The following is a 23,762-nucleotide window of genomic DNA, read 5'->3' on the forward strand; positions in this document are numbered from 1 at the left end:
ATATGAAGGCAGAACACTGGACACCTTCTGGCCCAGGGCACAATCAAATCAGAAGTAATTCCTACCAAAAAGTAGTTACTTTTGATTATGCTAATAGAATAATTGTGATCGAAATGTTGTCTCACCAATCAAAATACGCTTTATATGTCAAGGACATGGTAAGTACAGTACTTACTATATTGAACTCCTCATCTAACATGTGGTGCTACAGTATTACTGCACCGGCAGGAGCAACTAGAATTGAACTTTTTCAATTGATGAAATTGTGCAGCCCCTCAGACTGATAACATGAGATTTGTTGGCCAGACTGGTGAGACAAAGCAGGATAGAGCATCACACAAGAATATTTTTCTGTGCCCGCAGCGGCACAGTTAGGCAAAGTTGGGCAAGACTCCAAATCTTTCTACCAAAATGAGCACTGTTCCACATCCATGTGCACCAACACAACACAAAAGGTTGTGTGTGCGTTTTTAGATGTGAAGATAAAATGAGAACATCTGAACCCAAACCGCAAATATTAAAACAGCATCAGATTGAAACAACAGATGCCGCAGATTTCAGCTACAAAACTGGATGAAACAAATTGCCGGATTCTACAACCATAACATTACTGTCACCAAGATTCATATTCCACCAAGTCATTCAATAAGTGGCATAATAGTCATGCCATGGTGATGTTAACACCAGGACATGACATAAAACAGAGGTTACAAAGGAAAATAACTGAACCTGGACATGGACACATGAGACAAATCAAGTAACAGTACTGATCTAACTGGCACAAGCACATCTGTTCTCAAGAAGAATTCACAAAGACCATCATTCTAAAAGGAAAAGACCATCTCAAATTCTTAACTACTGCCACTTCAGGAGTGATTGCTATAGTTTCCCACTAACTTTCATATTGATCCAAGATGAAAGCTACATATATGATATATCTCAATAAAGAATTTTAGTTTGGATATTATAGTACATCAGTTTCATTGCACATCAAAGTGGCATCCTTGGCATCGACTATCGACCATATTGAAGGGTGTATATACATTAAATCATCCACAATCATATGACAGGATGGTCATGAGTTTGCACATCAAGGAGTTTAGTACTTGACAAAAATTACACAATACCAAAGAAGTTCGGACGACGACGACGCTAGGCAGAAGAGTAGAAGATCTAACGATAGTAATTACGGGGATAGTTGGACCCTCCCTCAGGTCCCGCCAACTTCCTCGACGCAGACGGAGGAGGCGTGGAGGGCGCCGACACGGGTGCCGCAGCCTGACCGCTTCTTTCGTTTCCCGGTGATCATCGCCCACATCGGCTTGACCGCCTGGACCTCAGAGCTACCGCCGGCCTCCTTCGACTCATCTGCACAACAGCCCACACCCTCCACCTTGACCTCCCCTGCACAGCCCCCAGCCTCCACCTTGACCTCGCCTGCAATGCTCACATCCCCAACCTTTGCCTCGCCATCACAGCCCCCGTCCTCCTCCTCCTTGACATCGCCTGCAGAGCACCAGTTCCAACCCTTGTCCTTGACCTGTGCATTGAAGGAAAGCTTCAGCCTCAGCTTCAACGGGAGGGCGAACGGCTTAGCTGGCAGAGGAGGCGGCGAGATGGCCGGCTTGGCGGGCTCGGGAGGAGGAGGAGGCGGCGGCGGCGAGGTAATCCGCTTGGCAGGCTGTGGCATGGGAAGCCGCAGGATGGTGGGCTTGGCAGGCTGCGGCATGGGAAGACGCAAGACGGTGGGCTTGGCAGGCTCTGGCGGCGGGAAGGAGAAAGGGAAGCCGTCGGCCGGGCGGCGGCTCCCGCTGATGCGGATCTTGGCGGCGTCGTAGGCGGCGGCGGCCTCCTCGGCGGTGTCGAAGGTGCCGAGCCAGAGGCGGCGGCCCTGGATCGGGTCGCGGATCTCCGAGGCGAACTTGCCCCAGCGGCGCTGGCGCACGCCGCGGTAGCGCACCGAGGGCGTGCGCGCCCCGGCGGACGGCGGCGGGTGCGGCAGCCCCGAGTCGTCCCTCCTCCCGGCCTCCATGACGCGGCGGCGCTTCTTGCGCTCCCTCCGGCGCTCCTCCTTGGTCGTCGGCATCGTGGCCAGCGGCGGCGGCGCCGACTCGTCCTCGCTGGAGGAGGAGTCGGTGGCGTCGGCGTCGTGCACGATGATCCGCACCACGCGGCCCCTCGGCTGCGCCTCCGCCGCTGCCGCGGCGGCCGCCGACTCCATCCCCGCCGCGGCGGCCAGCATGTCCAGGCTAGGGTTGGGCCCCATGCCTCGGGTCCCGGCGGGCTCAATCCATCGTCGCGCGCGATCGGGGGCTGGCGCTCAGCAGCCTCGGCGCCCCGCCATGGGAGCGCGTGCGGCGGCGGTGGGGGGAAGGGCTAGGGTTAGGGTTTCGTCGGTGGGCGGGCGGGCGGATGCGGCGGGGGCGTTGGTGGCGTGCGGTTGTGGGGTTGCGGTGGAAGCCGGAGGACGAGTGGCGGAGGAGGCGGGGGCTAAAAGCAAAAAAGGGTGGGGAGCACGGGCCGGTCGGTTCAGGGGCACTCTCGGGATTTCATTTCATTTCCCCTCCCCTCCTCCCGGGCCTGGCTCGGGAGTATCGCGCCACGGATCAAACGGAGGGCGGGGATATTCTCGAGGACTTGGCTCGGAAGAAAGAAATGGGGAGAGGCGAAATTCAAATTCGTGGGGTGGACCGAGGAGGATAAGAACGACCACTTGGAGGTTTTCAAATGGTTATTGGCATAAACCATGTGGACCAAGACTAGAAGCATCTAGTAACCAGTTTTTTTTTCCTTAAAAGATGATTCAGATCTATTATCAAAGTTTGCTGGAAGTACAGAGCACCTCAAACATACTAAAAGTTACATCGAAATTACGAGGCCACCGAACGACCACTACAACCGTTAGAACGACGCGTCGATGTTGCCGCTCCCCTACCGGAACCGGCTTGACCTTGTCGATGACAGCCAGTAAGTCTTCGTGCACGTGTCCCTGAGGACCGGCGCTCTGGAGCCGCAGTCATCGTCATTGAACCCTTGAGTATATTTGAATCACCTAACACCAAATCTCGTCACATGAGCAGAAACCCTAACCTCACTGCCCCAAGGATACGACGGGAATCTGCACTCGGGCTCCAACCCGTCTATTCATAACCCCCCCCCCCTCCCCACACACACACACCGTCGAAAAAGAGAAAAACACCAACATGATTGCCTACGACTCCGACTCCAAGGCGGACGACCGATAGGGCCGGCCCTGGGCCATAGTGAAGAGTGCGACCGCCTAGGGGACAGGCCAAGCAGGAGCCCATATCCCACGCTTATGTGATGTAACATTCCAGCCATCCTACGGATCCCACTTTGCACTCCAAACATTCCTGACCGTCGGGCATGGAACTTTGAAAAAAGTGGGATGTTTACTGTAAGATCGGCGTATATGATCATGGTAGACACAAATATGAGGAGAGAGGCCTGGTTGGATGGCGTGTCGGGCTCCTCCAACTCGGACCATGATGCGACCTCATGAAAACTATTGTGGAAAACTCCAATCCGAGGCGAAATACATATGTTCTTGTGGAGGTTAGAAAAATACAGAGTTCGGAAACTACGCATCAATTCAAATGTAGTTTCACAAAAGGAGGTAGATGATTTGCCAACAAAGATAACTAATAAAATGAATGACATGGGGACTGTGATGGTTCGGCCTAAAGCCCCACCACCTGGTATGTAAAGATCCACGTTAACATGGGTATCGCGAGGAATCATATAAGGGGCTCGGCAGCGGCTATTTGTAGAGATGCAGAAAGCAACTATATGGGAATCTCTTCTTTGGTAATTCATGGTATAAATTTCATTGCGGACCTCGAAGCTATTGCTTATGAAAGCACAAGTGCTCCCTGGGTGATTTTGGTAATTAATGTCAACATATCTCTTGTTGAACTAATACTTCTACCTAGTATATTTCAGATGAGTTCAACATTGGAGTGGCAGGACAAGAGGATGTGGAACCCCTTCAAGATGCTAAGGACAAACATTGGCAAAAACTCAAGACTCTATATTTTTATTTTAGTGATCCAAGATCACATTGAGTCCATAGGAAAGGTTGCTTCTTCGTGGACCCTTCGTGGGTGGAGCCCTCCATGGACTCACGCAACCGTTACCCTTCGTGGGTTGAAGTATCCACCAACATGGATGTACGATAGCATCACCTATCGAAACCACGCCAAAAATCTCTGTGTCTCCAATTGCGTTTTCACACTCCAATCCCATCCCTTTACTTTCTTGCAAGTTGCATGCTTTACTTTCCGCTGCTCACATACTCTTTGCATGCTTGCTTGAATTGTATTGTGGATGCTTGAAAATGTGCTAATTTCCAACCTCAACTTGAAAAACATAAAAACTGTTACCTTTACCTGTTGAGGGTCTAATCACCCCCTCTAGACACATCTTCTCGATCCTTTCAATTGGTATCAGAGCATTGGTCTCCATTACTTTGGTTTAAATACCATTGGAGAAAGATGGATGAGTCTACGATTGGGAGTATTAGACGTAGAGTGCCTATGCTTGATGGAGAGTTCTTTATTGCTTGGAAAAATGAGATGCTTGAGATTTTCAATGAATATCACTTGAACAAGTACATTACTACTCCTTGTGCGCCCCTTGTTAACCCCTTGCATCCTACCCCCGATGAGTCTCTTGACATGATTCACAATCTTAGAACTGTCAATCTTATCACTAGAGGATTACCTAGAAATTTGATTGCTTGCTTGCCAACTCTTGAATGTGCTTACACTATATGGAGATTTCTTGAGGAACGATTTCCAAACTATTCCTTGAAAAACTTAGATGAGATTCCTCACAAGTCTATTGCTTTAAACAAGATGAGTCCCAATGATCCTAAGTTTGGTGATTGTCTATTTGAGCTTCGTGACCTTATGCGTGCTAAAGGAGATGTTGGAATCATTAGCAACATCATTTCCTTAGTCATTAGAATTCACAGAGATGCACATTGTCATGATCACAAAACTAATGAATCACTCTCTCTAGGAAATGATCAATCACAAGATGATGTTGAACATGGATACCATGATGAGGATGATGATAGTGACTATGATCTCGATAAGTCTATGAGACACTTTGGTCTTATGGCTAACCTTCGCGGCTACATGGCTGGAGGAAAGGAATGGGTTCTTGATAGTGGATGTACCGATCACATGACCGGAGACAAGGATATGTTTCGTGAGCTTGTTGAAAATGATGACCCTTGAAAGTATGTCACCTTTGGTGATAACTCAAAGGGTAAGGTGGTTGGCCTCAATAAGGTGGCCATCTCACATGACAACTCCATACAAAATGTTATGCTCGTTGAATCTCTTGGCTATAATTTACTTTCTGTATCTAGACAAGCCGATTTCGGTTTCAATGTCCTATTTACTGAAGTAGATTGCCAAGTGTTTCAAAGAGATAATCATAATATGGTCTTTACCGTCATACGTAGAGGTGATCTTTACATTGCTGACTTCACTAAAAAGGCTCAACCTAGAACTTGCTTAATTGCTAAATCCTCTAAAGGTTGGTTGTGGCATAGATGGTTAGGTCACGTGGGCACGCGAAATCTTGACAAGCTTACTAAAGGTGATCATATCCTTGGTGTTAAAGATGTTATATTTGACAAGGATAGACTTTGTAGTGCTTGCCAAGCAGGAAAACTAGTTGGAGGAAGTCATCCCGTGAAGAACATCATGACCACGAGAAGACCACTTGAGCTACTTCACATGAATCTCTTTGGTCCCAACGCCTACAAGAGTCTCGGTGATAACTCATTCGGATTGGTCATTGTTGATGATTTTTCAAGATTTACATGGGTGTTCTTTCTTGATGATAAATCGCGGGTCCAAAAGATCTTCAAGAACTTCGCTAGGAAGGCCCAAAATCAATTTGAAGTGAAGATCAAGAAGGTTCACAGCGACAACGGAACGGAGTTCAAGAACACAAATGTGGATACCTTTCTTGACTAAGAAGAGATTTCACATGAGTTCTCGGCTACATACACGCCTCAACAAAATGGAGTTGCTGAGAGTAAAAACCATACGCTCATCGAAATGGCGAGAACGATGCTTGATGAATACAAGACACCGAAACACTTTTTGGCGGAAGCGGTCGAGACAGCTTGCCATGCAACGAATCGTCTATATCTTCACAAACTACTTGGCAAGGCGGTATACGAGCTTCTCACCGGTAACAAACCCCAAATTGGATACTTTCGGGTATTCGGCTCAAAGTTCTACATTCTTGATAAGCATTGTCGTTCAAAATTTGCTCCTAAATCTCATGAAGGTTTCCTACTAGGTTATGTCTCAAACTCTCACAGTTACCATGTCTACAACAATTTCACCTGAAAGGTTGAAGAGACGGTAGATGTGAAGTTTGATGAATCTAACGGCTCACAAGTAGAGCAATTGCCAATTGATGTAGGTGACAAAGACCCTTCGGAAGCTATACAAGACGTGTCTATTGGCAAGATTCACCCAACGTAGGTGAAGGAGAGTACCTCGTATCTCCAAGTGGAAGCCTCAACCTCACGCCAAGGTGAACCACAAGTTGACTTGGAGGCATCCACAAGTGAGACACATCAAGACAATGGAAACGAGGATGTACAACAAGATGAACCTCATCGACCTCCTTCTCCACCTCCAAGAGAGAACAACAACGCCAACAACAACAAAGAAAGACAAGACGAAGAACAAGACAATGAAGAGGATGTTCCACCCTGACCCAAACAAAAGTTCTCACAAGTTCGAGCAAGAGTCTCAAGAGATCATCCCGTCGAACAAATCTATGATGATATTCAAACCGGGAGAATTACTCGCTCTAAAACTTGTTTGGATAATTGTTGTGAACATTACACATTCATTTCTAGTACTGAACGTATGAAGGTTGAAGATGCTCTTAATGATCCGGATTGGGTGAATGATATGCATGAAGAGCTACACAATTTCGAGAGGAACCAAGTGTGGACGTTGGTTGAAAAGCCCGATGAGAAGCACAATGTCATTGGAACCAAATGGGTGTTTCGGAATAAGCAAGATGAAGATGGACGACTTGTACACAACAAGGCTCGTCTCGTCGCTCAAGGCTACACTCAAGTCAAAGGTATGTACTATGGTGAGACATATGCCCCAGTTGATAGACTTGAATCCATTTGCATCTTACTTTCTTATGCCAATCATGATATCACTCTATATCAAATGGACATTAAAAGTGCATTTCTTAATGGAGAAATTGAGGAGGAAGTTTATGTTAAACAACTTCTCGGCTTTGTTAATCCCAAGAAACTTGATCATGTTTATAAACTTCACAAAGCTCTTTAATCTTTATGGTCTTAAACAAGCTCCTAGAGCATGGTATAAATGCCTGACTAAGTTCCTTATTGAAAAAGGCTTTGATCCTTATTGAAAAAGGCTTTGAGATTGGAAAGATTGATTCTACACTTTTTACTAAAAGGGTTAATGGTGAATTATTTGTGTGCCAAATTTATGTGAATGACATCATATTTGGTTCGACTAACCCTCATTTTAGTGAAAAGTTTGGAAGGCTAATGTCAGAGAAGTTTGAGATGTCCATGATGAGTGAACTCAAATTCTTTCTTGGTTTGCAAATCAAGCAAACTAAGGAGGGTACTTTTGTTTATCAAAAAAAGTACACCAAGGACTTGTTCAAGAAGTTCAACATGCAAGAATGCAAAGGTATGAGTGCCCCCATGCCTACTAGTGGACATCTTGACTTGACAAAGGATGGCGAACCAGTTGACCAAAAGGTTTACCGCTCTATGATTGGTTCATTGTTATATTTATGTGCCTCCCGTCCCGATATTATGCTAAGTGTGTGCATGTGTGCATGATATCAAGCGGTCCCCAAAGAATGTCATCTTAAGGCTGTGAAAAGGATAGTGAGCTGCTTAATTCACACACCAAACTTTGGCATTTGGTATCCTAAGAGGTCTTCTTTTGATCTTGTTGGCTACTCCGATTCGGACAATGCCGGTGATAAGGTTGATAGAAAGTCCACTTCGGGTACTTGTCAATTTCTTGGTAGATCTCTTGTGTCTTGGTCCTCCAAGAAACAAAACTCGGTATCCTTATCCACCGCCGAAGCGGAATACATTACCATCGGTTCATGTTGTGCTCAATTACTTTGGATGACCCAAACTCTTAAAGATTATGGGATATATGTGAAACATGTTCCATTGCTTTGTGACAATGAGAGTGCTATTAAGATTGCTCATAATCCCGTGCAACATTCTCGAACTAAGCATATTGAAGTTTGTCATCATTTCATTCGAGATCATGTTGCTAAGGGAGATATCAATGTTAAGCATGTTCATACCGATAAGCAATTGGTGGATATATTCACCAAACCACTTGATGAGAAAGTGTTTTGCCATTTGAGAGGTGAATTGAACATCATTGATGCCTCAAACTTGGAGTAGAAACTCCATGTGGATGCATGCAAGGCATGAGCCTTTCTTTGACTAATCCTTGATACTTCTCTTACGATGATGATCATATGTCTTGGATACACTTGTACTCTTGCATGCTATCTAACCCTTGTAGGTACTTGGATAAGCCCCATTCTATGAGATTGCAACTCAATCACATTCTAAGCAATCTCTACATCACCAAGTCTCTACAATGTGGTGGTTGAAGACAAGGAAGCATGAATCCTTCCAATATATCCTTTGACAATTTCTATATATCAAATTTCATTTGATATCAAATTTCATGATTGTCATTTCGGATACACAAGTGCTCCTCCTTGCAAAACTAACCCATGTAGGAAGATGAACTCCAACTACAAGCGGTGCTCCCAACTCTTGATGAACTACATCAACTTTGAGCATCCTACACAAGTTTAACTACATGATCAAGATCAACACCACCAAGGTATGCCATTCCATCTTAGAGAAGCTTTACCCCAAGACATGGGTCAAAGCAACTCAATAAGATGTGAATACATCAAATGCTTAAACAAAAAATGGCAACCCCATTTTGAGCTTAAACGATGAGTATGACCTATGATCAAGTGTCTTCACTTGACTCCTAAGTCAATATACTCTAACATAGGTGACTTTGTCGCCGACCAATTCTAGATGAAGTTCTCTAGTGTTTCTCTGTGTTCTTGCATTTGTCTCTTACATATTTGTTTCATCTAGATTTTATTTCTTTTCTCTTTTATTTTCTGCATTCCCTGCATTTAATTCATTGCAAATCCTTTACTTAATTCCCTGCAAATATTTGTGAGAACCTATTTGCCTAGTGGGCTGAGATGACAAAATCCTTTCTCTATGATGAACTCGGCCTCACTGATCTTTTATTTTTGGCCAGTCCGAAACAACTCGGTGTCACCGAAGAAAAGGGCTCAGTGTTACGGATTTCACCACTGTGGAAACATTTTGCTATCTGCATCCTGCATTTCCAATCCAGCTCCACTCGATGATTCTTTTCATCTACCCGCATCACATTCGACATGTTGCTTTGTCATGTGACTCAAGGACCAAACCTACTTGACTTATACTCCAGAAGATCCCTTCTTGGAAATTGATGTCAAAGGGGAGAGAGAGAGATCACATCAAAAGCTTAATCACATCAAAGGGAGAAAGAGACCCTATGGGAGAGAAAGACTTCTTAATCATCCCAGATGCTTAGTAAACAAAGAGGAGAGAAGCCACATGTCTTTCAGAGGGGAAAGACATGTTAATTGAAGATGTTTCTTTGTGCCTTTTGCTTTGTTTTTCATTTGCTCTGATTTTCTATTACCCTATCTTCTCCCATTATCCAATATCAGATTCAGGGGGAGAAAGACATCTAAGGGAAGAAAATCTTTGAAATTCATTGCATATCTTTATCCTTGGGGACATGTCAATATCCAACCAGAGTACTAAGTACTCACTCTCTACATGTCATCCCAGTCTTGGTACTCTTGTGGTCTCTTGTTCTTACTCTGATTAGTAGATGTTCCTATGTTGTCTAACCCTGTTCTCTCAAGTTCATCTCTTCCAAAGTCAGCTCGAGACCACAAGGTAAGTATATGCATCACACTCATGTGCACGAGGGTCTCTTGCCTATGTACATATTGTTTGCAAGAAGGACTCATGCACATGTAGGTATATTCTCTGCATTTCACATCATTTGCTCTGATGCATATAGCCAAGATACATGTAACTCATTGCTTACTCTGACATGATTATGCTTTCACATACTCTTATAATATATCTTCACATGATTGCATACATGTAGGGGGAGCTAATGCATGTTGCATGTTCTTCCAAAGCTTTAGTTGTTATACTTCATATCTTTATCTAAAGTTTTGATGTATGTTGTCATCAATTACTAAAAAGGGGGAGATTGAAAGCACAAGTGCTCCCTGGATGATTTTGGTAATTAATATCAACATATCTCTTCTTGGACTAATACTTCTACCTAGTATATTTTAGATGAGTTCAACATTGGAGTGGCAGGACAGGAGGACATGGAACCCCTTCAAGATGCTAAGGACAAACATTGGCAAAAGCTCAAGACTCTACATTTTTATTTTGGTGATCCAAGATCACATTGAGTCCATAGGAAAGCCAATACTATTAAGAGGGGATGAGGTGTTGCTTAATGGATTGCTTGCTCAAAGTGCTTAGTGATATGCTCCAAAGCCCTCAACCACCTTTTCATTTTCACATATGTCCTAAACCTAAAGTCAAACTCGGCCCCACCGATTTGATCTATCTGGCGCCACCGAGTTCTCTTGACATAGCCACTACCAGAAACCCTAATCAGTTCGCTCTCACCGATGGGATCTCGGTCTCACCGAGATGACCTTGCAAACTCTCTGTTACCTATTGCAGTATTTCGGTCCCACCGAAATGTGCAGTTGGTCCCATCAAGTTTGCCTGACTAAGTCTCTGTTTGCTTATTACTGAAATTGATCTCACAGAGTTCATGTGATCGGTCTCACCGAGATGAGGTTTTGCCCTAACCCTAGCACACCGGTCTCACCGAGTTGACCTTGTCGGTCCCACCGAAAACTCTAACATTCACATTTTTAACCATATCGGTCTGACCGAGTTTCACTATTCGGTCCCACCGAGTTTGGAAGATTGTGTGTAATGGCTAGATTTTGTGTGGAGGCTATATATACCCCTCCACCCCGTTCTCCATCTGTGAGAGAGCCATCAGAACGTGCCTACACTTCCACTACTCATTTTCTGAGAGAGAACCACCTACTCATGTGTTGAGACCAAAACATTCCAATCCAACCACAATAATCTTGATCTCTAGCCTTCCCCAAGTTGCTTTCCACTCAAATCATCTTTCCATCATAGCCAAATCTGTGAGAGAGAGTTGAGTATTGGGGAGACTATCATTTGAAGCACAAGAGCAAAGAGTTCATCATCAACACACCATCTATTACCTTTTGGAGAGTGGTGTCTCCTAGATTGGTTAGGTGTCACTTGGGAGCCTCCGTCAAGTTTGTGGAGTTGAACCAAGGAGTTTGTAAGGGTTAGGAGATCGCCTACTTCGTGAAGATCTACCCAAGTGAGGCAAGTCCTTCATGGACGATGGCCATGGCGGGATAGACAAGGTTGCTTCTTCGTGGACCCTTCGTGGGTGGAGCCTCTATGGACTCGCGCAACCATTACCCTTCGTGGGCTGAAGTCTCCACCAACGTGGATGTACGATAGCACCACCTATCAGAACCACGCCAAAAATCTCTGTGTCTCCAATTGCGTTTGCACACTCCAATCCCATCCCTTTAATTTCTTGCAAGTTGCATGCTTTACTTTCCGCTGCTCATATACTCTTTGCATGCTTGCTTGAATTGTATTGTGGATGCTTGAAATTGTGCTAATTTCCAACCTCAACTTGAAAAACCTAAAAACTGCTACCTTTACTTGTTGAGGGTCTAATCACCTCCGTCTAGACACCTTTTCTTGATCCTTTCAGCTTGCCGAGAGGCTCTTTCTCTAGCATAAGATCTAATGGTAAGCAACCTCATTGTCGCCTCGGACTCAAAGCAGATAATGAATGACACGTTTATGGAAAACATCATCAACTAGATCAAGCAAAGGACGATAATGTTTATTGTAATTTCACCTATGAAAACCAAGCTGCTAATTATGATGTCGATACCATAGCCAAGTTTTCTCATTCTCTTGATCAGGGTTGACACGTCTGACTGGTCCAACCCCATGATCCCTTTGTAATCTCACTACATGTGGAGTTTGATCAATAAAACTTGGTTATATCCTAAAAAATACGTACTTGTATGTATAGTAATTCTACAACGTTTGTAGGCAAAAATATATGGCAAGGTGGCTAGCGCGTGGCATTCGGCCGTGGAATTAGATATTCATAATGTTAAACAACGACATATACAGTGAAGTTAAATATTTAATTACTTTTACACCTATTGGGCCCATTCTACCCAGTTCACACAAGGACATTCAAAATGCTAGGGCCGGCCCTGACGACTAACCAGCCAGGAGCCCTTATACCGAATGAAGCTCGAGAATCCTGGGAAGCTATGCCAAATAGTCGACCAAATGCATCGAGAACTAGGCAGCTCCAACTTTGGTAACGAGCCTCACTAGAGGAAAGGGAGAAAAAAGTGTGACTTGCGCCAACATAGCTCGACATGACCATCGCATGACATTGTTGGCGCAACATCGCCCTTGCAATGCTACAACTCCAACTTCAGGCATCGGGACATATAGAACGGTCGACGAAGGACATCCCGCAACCCGACTCTTGTTGCCACTGTTATGATTGTCACACAAGTCGCAACGCCACCGGATTTGAGGCCAACAACTCGCCATCCACGCGACCAAAGTTGCCACACCAGTGGACCGCCGCCATCGCCGACATGTGTATAACACTCTCGTCGCAAACTACCTGTCCCTCTAAGGAGGTCAAGGTCCAAAAAGGACACTCTCCCATTGCAACCACACGATTAGGTTCCTTTTAAAAATTTGTGTGTGATGAACTATTATTACTCTGTGGAGATTTCAGAATAAAACAGACACATAGAAGTCCAAAATGCATGGCACCACGATTGTCGTGGTTTCCTTATACTACTCCCTTCAATCCAATATTAATTGTCGTTGATTTAATACAAAGTACTAGTACACTTTTTATTTTCTCCGTTCCAAACAGGCTTTTACATCGATTGTGTAGAACAGCTCGAATGATGCTTAATAGCTATGAAGATGAACATGCATTTTCTAATTTTCCATGCTAATATTTCAACTAGCAATGCAGTATATTACTTCTCTAGAGACGTCTAGAAATACTATTACTCAGCTTTTTTTTAGGGATACTATTACTCGGCTTAGATGGATGGCGTGACAAGTCCGTTAGAGTACATACATGATACATGGGGGCCTGGCTTAATTTAGATTTCGAAGTTCATGGATACCTTGCTTTAAATATCCAAAAAATGAAACAACCATGTTACCTCTTTGTTTTTGCGGGACCATGATGCTCGATGGCAGCACATGCGGATGGGGGATAAACCTACCAACCCATTCAAAGATACAACTATGTACAGGTCACAACCACATGGCACATGTGATGAGCCATCTTGTTAAAATTTCAAAAACATAAATCAAAGGCAGGGGGTAGTCAATTCGATTCTTTCGCAAATAAGAAGAAGCAGGGGTAGCTTGTAGCTAGGGCGGTAACTATACTCATGTTGACAGCGAGGCGAGGAAATCAACATACCCGAGAAATCAAACGACCAAAATGCTAGCTCTATTTGTTACTACAATGACAGCAAAGGCCGCAAAATAGAACCAAACTAGCTCAACTAGTAGGAGTAGCAACACCGAAAAGCAGCCCTACCATCACCAAGGGTTGGTTGCAGCACGATTAATAGAGAGTGGTTGTGAGCAGACAGGGCCAACCACACGATGCCGGGGTACTTTTCCTTGGGGAAAAGATGGCGTTCACTTGCTGTTGATAGAGGCGTGTAGGGTCCATAACTGATAGCAGTAGCGGCAAATCAAGAGGACCCGGCCTCTCTTCCCGGACAAGAGGAGCACGAGCGGATACGTACGCCTACCAAACCTTTTGAATCAACCTTGTATGTGGTTAAGTGCAATAAATAAAAATAGACTTGTTTGGGCAATAATACGTACGCCCAATTTTTATTTTTATTTTGCCTCCAGAGAGAATATAGATACGGCACTTCGTTGGTTGATTCAGCCCTCGAAGGATGGAACATCCTCAGCTAGATCCACAAGAGCATGCCGGTGGAGAAGAGAACGCGGCGGTCGCCGGAGGAGAAAAATATACGCCGGCTACCGTGTTCAATTTGTTAATACAGACGTCTACGGTACACGCAGGCAGGCAGGCTTAACGTAGGGAGCTCGCCAGGTTGTGCTACGCAACAACTCATCATGACTCCATCCGGGGGAAAAGCAACAGCTCACCATGACTCCATCATGAACCCATCCATGATGAATCGACGAACGTTCGCCAGAGAGAAACGGTGAGCGAATGCAGTAACTGCCACACAACCTTGATCTGGCGCAGCTTGGATGACATTTTTATACTAAAAATAATAATGTCATGGCAGTTTTGCAAAAAAGCCACCCAGTCCTTCAATTACATTGGAAGAAACTGACTGTGAGTTTTACCTGGCGGCGGCATTTCATTTGGGCGGTCAACTGGCTAGGATTGTACCGTCTGAGGCTCTGAGCAGATCAGATGAGGTTCCACAAGGTCAAGAAGGAACGAGGGAAAAAGAAATCAAGAAGCAACATGCCCTCGAGCCCTCATGTACGGATAAATGATAGAGTAGCAGCCGCAGCCTGCCTGTCAGTGTCAGATCGGAACGCTGCAGCGGAATAAACATTCCACCAGCAGAAGGCGTGTGTGTGTGTGTGTCCAGCGGGTCGGGTCAGCGGTTGTTGCATGCAGTGCACGCACGTCACCGACGGATCCCATCGGCGGCGCCCCCCGGGTCTTCCGCTCCGCTGGTGGTGGTGGAATGGACGGACGTCCTCTTCCGCTGGCCGCACCGCACCGCACCGCACCCCCCGCGTTTGAACCGGTCCGGTCCATGCCTTTGGCGCTGCTGCACGCGCGGCACGACCGGGGGGTAAATACGACTTGGAAACAGGTTAGCTCATGTATTTCTCACGCGTCTATGCAGGGGGTGGAGTACTACTTCCATCCCAAGTAAGCTTCATCTGTGTCTTCGTCTCCCCGGCCACGTCTCCATCATGGGCGACCGTCGTCATCGTCGTCTTCGATGGCAGTAAGCGCATACTGATACGTCTTTATCGTATCTATTTTTTCAAACACTTTTGTCCTTATTTTGGACTCTAATTTGCATGATTTGAATTGAACTAACCTGGACTGACGTTGTTTTCGGCAGAATTGTCATGGTGTTATTTTTGTGCAGAAAAAAAAGTTTTCGAAATGACCTGAAACTTCACGGAGAATATTTTTGAAATTAACAAAAAATACTGGCGAAAGAATCAAGACCAGGGGGCCCACACCCTGTCCACGAGGGTGGGGGGCGCGCCTGCCCCCCCCTGTCTCGTGGCCCCCCTGAGACTCCACCGATCTCAACTCAAACTCCATATATTCACGTTCGTGGAGAAAAAAAATCAGAGAGAAGGATTCATCGCGTTTTACGATACGGAGCCGCCGTCAAGCCCTAATCTCTCTCGGAAGGGCTGATCTGGAGTCCGTTTAGAGCTCCGGAGAGGGGAATCCGTCGCCATCGTCATCATCAACCATCCTTCATTACCAATTTCATGATGCTCACTGCCGTGAGTGAGTAATTCCATCGTAGGCTTGCTGAACGGTGATGGATTGGATGAGATTTACCATGTAGTCGAGTTAGTTCTGTTAGAGTTTGATCCCTAGTATCCATTATGTTCTAAGATTGATGTTGCTATGACTTTGCTATGCTTAATGCTTGTCACTAGGGTCCAAGTGCCATGATTTCAGATCTGAACCTATTATGTTTTCATTAATATATGTGAGTTCTTGATCCTATCTTGCAAGTCAATAGTCACCTACTATGTGTTATGATCCGGCAACCCCGAAGTGACAATAATCGGGACCACTCCCGGTGATGACCGTAGTTTGAGGAGTTCATGTATTCACTATGTGCTAATGCTTTGTTCCGGTTCTCTATTAAAAGGAGGCATTAATATTCCTTAGTTTCCAATAGAACCCTGCTGCCACGGGAGGGTAGGACAAAAGATGCAATGCAAGTTCTTTTCCATAAGCACGTATGACTATATTCGGAATACATGCCTACATTATATTGATAAAATAGAGCTAGTTCTGTGTCACCCTATGTTATAACTATTGCATGAGGAATCGCATCCGACATAATTATCCATCACTGATCTAATGCCTACGAGTTTTTCACCTATTGATCTTTGCTTAGTTACTTTACCGTTGCCACTGTTACAATATAAAACTGCTACTGTTACTTCTGCCACTGTTATCGTTACTTCCATATTACTTTGCTATTAAATATTTTGATGAAGATATTAAGTTTTCCAGGTGTGGTTGAATTGACAACTCAACTGCTAATACTTGAGAATATTCTTTGGCTCCCCTTGTGTCGAATCAATAAATTTGGGTTGAATACTCTACCCTCGAAAACTGTTGCGATCCCCTATACTTGTGGGTTATCAAGACTATTTTCTGGCGCCGTTGCCGGGGAGCATAACTCTATTCTTTGAGTCACTTGGGATTTATATCTGCTGGTAACTATGAAAAACTTGAAAGACGAGAAAACCAAGATTTATCCCTCAAGTATGAGGGGAGGTAAGGAGCTGCCATCTAGCTCTGCACTTGATTGACCTTCTGTTTTGAGTAAACTTGCGACACCTACTCCTGCTGTTAATTCTGATATGTCGCATTGTTATTGATGATGCCACTTCTGCTATGCGTGATGCTTATGATGAAACTACTTCTATGCTTGATAATACGATGCCATTAGGTGACTTTCTTGATGAACAACTTACTAGGGCTAGAGAGAATAAAATTATTGAAACTGATAATACTGATGAAAGTGATGATGAAGATTCTCCCCCTAGATATGAATTGCCTGTTGTGCCTGAGGGTTATGTTATGGATGAAGAAACTGCTAGAGATTTTCTTGCTTGCAATGATAGATCTGATCTTAAGAAATTATTAGCTAAGCCGAAAGAAAAGTCTCTGAATGCTAGAATGAAATATGATCCTGCTTTTGCTACTTCACCTATCTGTATTTCTGATAAGGATTATGATTTCTCTGTCGATTCTGAGATAATTACTTTGGTTGAATCTGATCCTTTTTATGGCTATGAATCTGAAACTGCTGTGGCACATCTTACTAAATTGAATGATATAGCCACCCTATTCACTCATGAGGAAAAAATTCGTTACTACTATATCCTTAAGTTATTTTCATTCTCATTAAAGGGTGATGCTAAAATATGGTTTAATTCTCTTGATCCTGGTTGTGTGCGTAGTCCCCAGGATATGATTTATTACTTTTCTGCTAAATATTTCCCCACTCATTAGAAACAAGCTGCTTTAAGGGAAGTATATAATTTTGTGCAAATTGAAGAAGAGAGTCTCCCACAAGCTTGGGGGAGGCTTCTCCAATTACTTAATGCCTTGCCTGATCATCCTCTCAAGAAAAATGAAATACTTGATATCTTTTATAATGGACTAATCAATGCTTCCATAGACCACCTGGATAGTTGTGTTGGTTGTGTTTTCAGGGAAAGAACTGTTGATCAAGCTGAATTGTTATTGAATAATATGTTGACTAATGAAAACAATTGGACACTTCCTGAACCAACTCCTAAGCCAACTCCGAAGAAAAGAGGTATTCTATTTCTCAGTCCTGAAGATATGCAAGAGGCAAAGAAATCTATGAAAGAAAAGGGTATTAAAGCTGAAGATGTTAAGATTTTACCGCCTATTGAAGAAATACATGGCCTTGATAACCCGACACAGGTAGTAAAGGTAAATTCTCTCTATAGATTTGATGAAGGTGATATTCCTCGTTATAACTCTGCTAGTCAATGCTTGGATGAGTTTGATAATTTTATTGTTAAACAAGAAAACTTCAATGCTTATGTTGGTAGACAATTGAAACGCAATACTTGTATGATTGAACACTTGAGTGATTATATGTCTAGAGTTAAAGGTGAACTTAAACTTATTAGTAAACATGCTTCCATGGTTACAACTCAAGCAGAACAAGTGCTTAAAGCACACAATGATTTGCTCAATGAATTAAATAATAAGAAAAATGATAATGCTGTTAGAGTTGTGACTAGAGGTGGTAGAATGACTCAGGAACCTTTGTATCCTGAGGGCCACCCTAAGAGAATTGAGCAAGATTCTCAGAGAAATAATGTTGATTCACCTAGTTCTTCTAAAAATAATAAGAAGAAAAATGATAGGACTTTGCATGCTTCTAGTGAACCTGTTGTTGACACACCTGAGAATCCCAATGATATTTCTATTTCTGATGCTGAAACACAATCTGGTAATGAACATGAACTCAGTGATGATGTTAATGATGATGTTCATGTTGATGCTCAACCTAGCAATAATAATGATGTAGAGGTTGAACCTGCTGTTGATCTTGATAACCCACAATCAAAGAATCAATGTTATGATAAGAGATACTTCATTGTTAGGAAGCACGGTAAAGAAAGAGAACCATGGGTTCAGAAACCCATGCCTTTTCCTCCTAAACCATCCAAGAAAAAGGATGATGAGGATTTTGAACACTTTGCTGAAATGATTAGACCTATCTTTTTGCGTATGCGTTTGACTGATATGCTTGAAATGAATCCTTATGCTAAGTACATGAAAGATATTGTTACAAATAAAGAAAGATACCGGAAGCTGAAATTTCCACCATGCTTGCTAATTATACTTTTAAGGATGGAACACCAAAGAAACTAGGAGATCCAGGAGTACCAACTATACGATGCTCCATTAAAAGAAACTATGTCAAAACTGCTTTATGTGATCTTGGAGCCGGTGTTAGTGTTATGCCCCTCTTTTTATATCGTAGACTTGATTTGAATAAGTTGACACCTATTGAAGTGTTGGGGAACATAGTAATTTCGAAAAATTTCCTACGCACACGCAAGATCATGGTGATGCATAGCAACGAGAGGGGAGAGTGTTGTCTACATACCCTTGTAGACCGAAAGCGGAAGTGTTAGAACAACGCGGTTGATGTAGTCGTATGTCTTCATGGCCCGACCGATCAAGCACCGAAACTACGACACCTCCGAGTTCTAGCACACGTTCAGCCCGATGACGTCCCTCGAACTCCGATCCAGCCGAGTGTTGAGGGAGAGTTTCGTCAGCACGACGGCGTGGTGACGATGTTGATGTTCTACCAATGCAGGGATTCGCCTAAGCACCGCTACAGTATTATCGAGGTGGACTATGGTGGAGTGGGGCACCGCACACGGCTAAGAGATCAATGATCAGTTGTTGTGTCTAGGGTGCCCCCCTGCCCCCGTATATAAAGGAGCAAGGGGGGTGCGGCCGGCCAAGGGGATAGGCGCGCCGGGAGGAGTCCTACTCCCACCGGGAGTAGGACTCCCCTCCTTTCCTAGTTGGATTAGGACTTGGGAGGGGGAAAGAGGAGGGAGAGAGGAAGGAAGGGGGGGGGGGGTGGCGCCGCCCCCCTCTCCTTGTCCTATTCGGACTAGGGGGGAGGGGCACGCGGCCCAGCCCTGGCCGCCTCTCCTCTTCTCCGTAAAGGCCAACTAAGGCCCATTAACCTCCCGGGGGGTTCCGGTAACCCCTCGGTACTCCGGTAAAATCCCGATTTCACCCGGAACACTTCCGATATCCAAACATAGGCTTCCAATATATCAATCTTCATGTCTTGACCATTTCTAGACTCCTCGTCATGTCCGTGATCACATCCGGGACTCCGAACAACCTTTGGTACATCAAAACATATAAACTCATAATATAACTGTCATCGTAACGTTAAGCGTGTGGACCCTACGGGTTCGAGAACTATGTAGACATGACCGAGACACGTCTCCGGTTAATAACCAATAGCGGAACCTGGATGCTCATATTGGCTCCCACATATTCTATGAAGATCTTTATCGGTCAGACCGCATAACAGCATACGTTGTTCCCTTTGTCATCGGTATGTTACTTGCCCGAGATTCGATCGTCGGTATCTCAGTACCTAGTTCAATCTTGGTACCGGCAAGTCTCTTTACTCGTTTCGTAATACATCATCCCGCAACTAACTCATTAGTTGCAATGCTTGCAAGGCTTAAGTGATGTGTATTACCGAGAGGGCCCAAAGATACCTCTCCGATAATCGGAGTGACAAATCCTAATCTCGAAATATGCCGACCCAACATGTACCTTCAGAGACACCTGTAGAGCACCTTTATAATCACCTAGTTACGTTGTGACGTTTGGTAGCACACAAAGTGTTCCTCCGGTAAACGGGAGTTGCATAATCTCATAGCCATAGGAACATGTATAAGTCATGAAGAAAGCAATAGCAACATACTAAATGATCGTGTGCTAAGCTAACGGAATGGGTCAAGTCAATCACATCATTCTCCTAATGATGTGATCCCGTTAATCAAATGACAACTCATGTCTATGGCTAGGAAACATAACCATCTTTGATCAACGAGCTAGTCAAGTAGAGGCATACTAGTGACACTCTGTTTGTATATGTATTCACACATGTATTATGTTTCCGGTTAATACAATTCTAGCATGAATAATAAACATTTATCATGATATAAGGAAATAAATAGTAACTTTATTATTGCCTCTAGGGCATATTTCCTTCAGTCTCCCACTTGCACCAGAGTCAATAATCTAGTTCACATCGCCATGTGATTCAACACCAATATTCACATCTATATGTGATTAATACCCATAGTTCACATTGTCATGTGATCAACACCCAAAAGGTTTACTAGTGTCAATAATCTAGTTCACATTGCTATGTGATTAACACCCAAAGAGTACTAGGGTATGATCATGTTTTGCTCATGAGAGAAGTTTACTAGAGTCAATAATCTAGTTCAAATCGCTATGTGATTAACACCCAAAGAGTACTAAGGTATGATCATGTTTTCCTTCAGTCTCCCACTTGTACTAGAGTCAATAATCTAGTTCACATTGCCATGTGATTCAACACCAATATTCACATCTATATGTGATTAATACCCATAGTTCACATCGTCATGTGATCAACACCCAAAAGGTTTACTAGAGTCAATAATCTAGTTCACATCGCTATGTGATTAACACCCAAAGAGTACTAAGGTATGATCATGTTTTGCTCATGAGAGAAGTTTAGTCAACGGGCCTGTCACATTCAGAGCCGTATGTATTTTGCAAATATTCTATGTCTACAATGCTCTACACGGAGCTACTCTAGCTAATTGCTCCCACTTTCAATATGTATCCAGATTGAGACTTAGAGTCATCTGGATCGGTGTAAAAGCTTGCACCAATGTAACTCTTTACGACGGGCTCTTTTTATCACCTCCATAATCGAGAGACATCTCCTTAGTCCTCACTAAGGATATTCTTGACCGCTGTCCAGTGATCTACTCTTAGATCAAAATTGTATTCCTTTGCCAAACTCAGAGCAAGGTATACAATAGGTCTGGTACACAACATAGCATACTTTATAGAACATATGACTAAGGCATAGGGAATGACTTTTCATTCTCTTTCTATTTTCTGCCATGGTCGGGTATTGAGTCTTACTCAACTTCACACCTTTGCATAACAGGCAAGAACTCTTTCTTTGATTGTTCCATTTTGAACTACTTCAAAATCTTGTCAAGGTATGTACTCATTGAAAAATCTTATCAAGCGTCTTGATCTATCTCTATAGATCTTGATGCTCAATGTGTAAGCAGCTTCACCGAGGTCTTTCTTTGAAAAACTCCTTCCAAACACTTCTTTATGCTTTCCAAAAAATTCTACATCATTTCTGATCAACAATATGTCATTCACATATACTTATCAGAAAGGCTGTAGTGCTCCCACTCACTTTCTTGTAAATACAGGCCTTTCCAAAAGTCTGTATAAAACCATATGCTTTAATCAACTCATCAAAGCGTATATTCCAACTCCGAGATGCTTGCACCAGTCCATTGATGGATCGTTGGAGCTTGCACATTTTGTTAGCACCTTTCGGATCGACAAAACCTTCTGGTTGCATCATATACAACTCTTCTTCTAGAAATCCATTCAGGAACACAGTTTTGATATCCATTTGCCAGATTTCATAAAATGTGGCAATTGCTAACATGATTCAGACAGACTTAAGCATCGTTACGAGTGAGAAAATCTCATCATATTCAACACGTTGAACTTGTCAAAAACCTTTCGCAACAAGTCAAGCTTTGTAGATAGTAACACTACTATCAGTGTCTGTCTTCCTCTTGAAGATCCATTTATTTAACATGGCTTGCTGATCATCGAGCAAGTCAACCAAAGTCCATACTTTGTTCTCATACATGGATCCCATCTCAGATTTCATGGCCTTAAGCCATTTCGCGGAATCTGGGCTCATCATCGCTTCCTCATAGTTCGTAGGTTTATCATGGTCTAGTAACATGACTTTTAGAACAGGATTACCGTACCACTCTAGTGCAGACCATACTCTGGAAGACCTATGAGTTTCTGTAGTAACTTGATCCGAAGTTTCATGATCATCATCATTAACTTCCTCACTAATCGGTGTAGGCATCACTGGAACTGATTTCTGTGATGAACTACTTTCCAATTTGGGAGAAGGTACAATTACCTTATCAAGTTCTACTTTCTTCCCACTCACTTCTTTCGAGAGAAACTCCTTCTCTAGAAAGGATCCATCTTAGCAACGAATCTTGCTTTCGGATCTGTGATAGAAGGTGTACCCAACAGTTTCCTTTGGGTATTCTATGAAGACGCACTTCTCCAATTTGGGTTCAAGCTTATCAGGTTGAAACTTTTTCACATAAGCATCGCAGCCCCAAACTTTAAGAAACAACAACTTCAGTTTCTTGCCAAACCACAGTTCATAAGGCGTCTTCTCAACGGATTTCGATGGTGCCCTATTTAAAGTGAATGCAACTGTCTCTAATGCATAACCCCAAAACGATAGTGGTAAACCGATAAGAGATATCATAGATTGCACCATATCCAATAAAGTGCGGTTACGACGTTCTGACACACCTTTACGCTGTGGTGTTCCAGGTGGCATGAGTTTGTGAAACTATTCCACATTATTTTAACTGAAGGCCAAACTTGTAACTCAAATATTCATCTCCACGATCAGATCGCAGAAACTTTATTTTCTTGTTACAATGATTTTCCACTTCACTCTGAAATCCTTTGAACCTTTCAACTATTTCAGACTTATGTTTCATCAAGTAGATATACCCATATCTGCTCAAATCATCTGTGAAGGTCAGAAAATAACGATACTCGCCACGAGCCTAAATACTCATTGGTCTGCATACATCAGTATGTATTATTTCCAACAAGTCAGTATCTCGTTCCATTGTTCCGAAGAACGGAGTTTTAGTCATCTTGCCCATAAGGCACGGTTCGCAAACATCAAATGATTCATAATCAAGTGATTCTAAAAGTCCATCTTTATGGAGTTTCTTCATGCACTTTACACCAATATAACCTAAACGGCAGTGCCACAAATAAGTTGCACTATCATTA

The 23,762-nt window shown here is 43.5% G+C and overlaps 1 protein-coding gene across 1 annotated transcript; it reads right to left on the reverse strand.

Moving 5' to 3' along the window:
• Window positions 1–978: 978 nt before the first annotated feature.
• On the reverse strand, window positions 979–2,473 carry LOC123113928 (ethylene-responsive transcription factor 1). Its single transcript, XM_044535259.1, has one exon. The coding sequence runs from the start codon at window positions 2,264–2,266 to the stop codon at window positions 1,211–1,213; it is 1,056 nt and encodes a 351-aa protein (XP_044391194.1). The 5' UTR covers window positions 2,267–2,473; the 3' UTR covers window positions 979–1,210.
• Window positions 2,474–23,762: the final 21,289 nt, after the last annotated feature.

Source organism: Triticum aestivum, chromosome 5B (assembly GCF_018294505.1).
Source record: "Triticum aestivum cultivar Chinese Spring chromosome 5B, IWGSC CS RefSeq v2.1, whole genome shotgun sequence".
Lineage (NCBI taxonomy): Eukaryota > Viridiplantae > Streptophyta > Magnoliopsida > Poales > Poaceae > Triticum > Triticum aestivum.

Bases quoted from the DNA above. Each gene is read 5' to 3' on its own strand.
- LOC123113928 (XM_044535259.1), bottom strand. From the start codon at position 2,266: ATGGGGCCCAACCCTAGCCTGGACATGCTGGCCGCCGCGGCGGGGATG.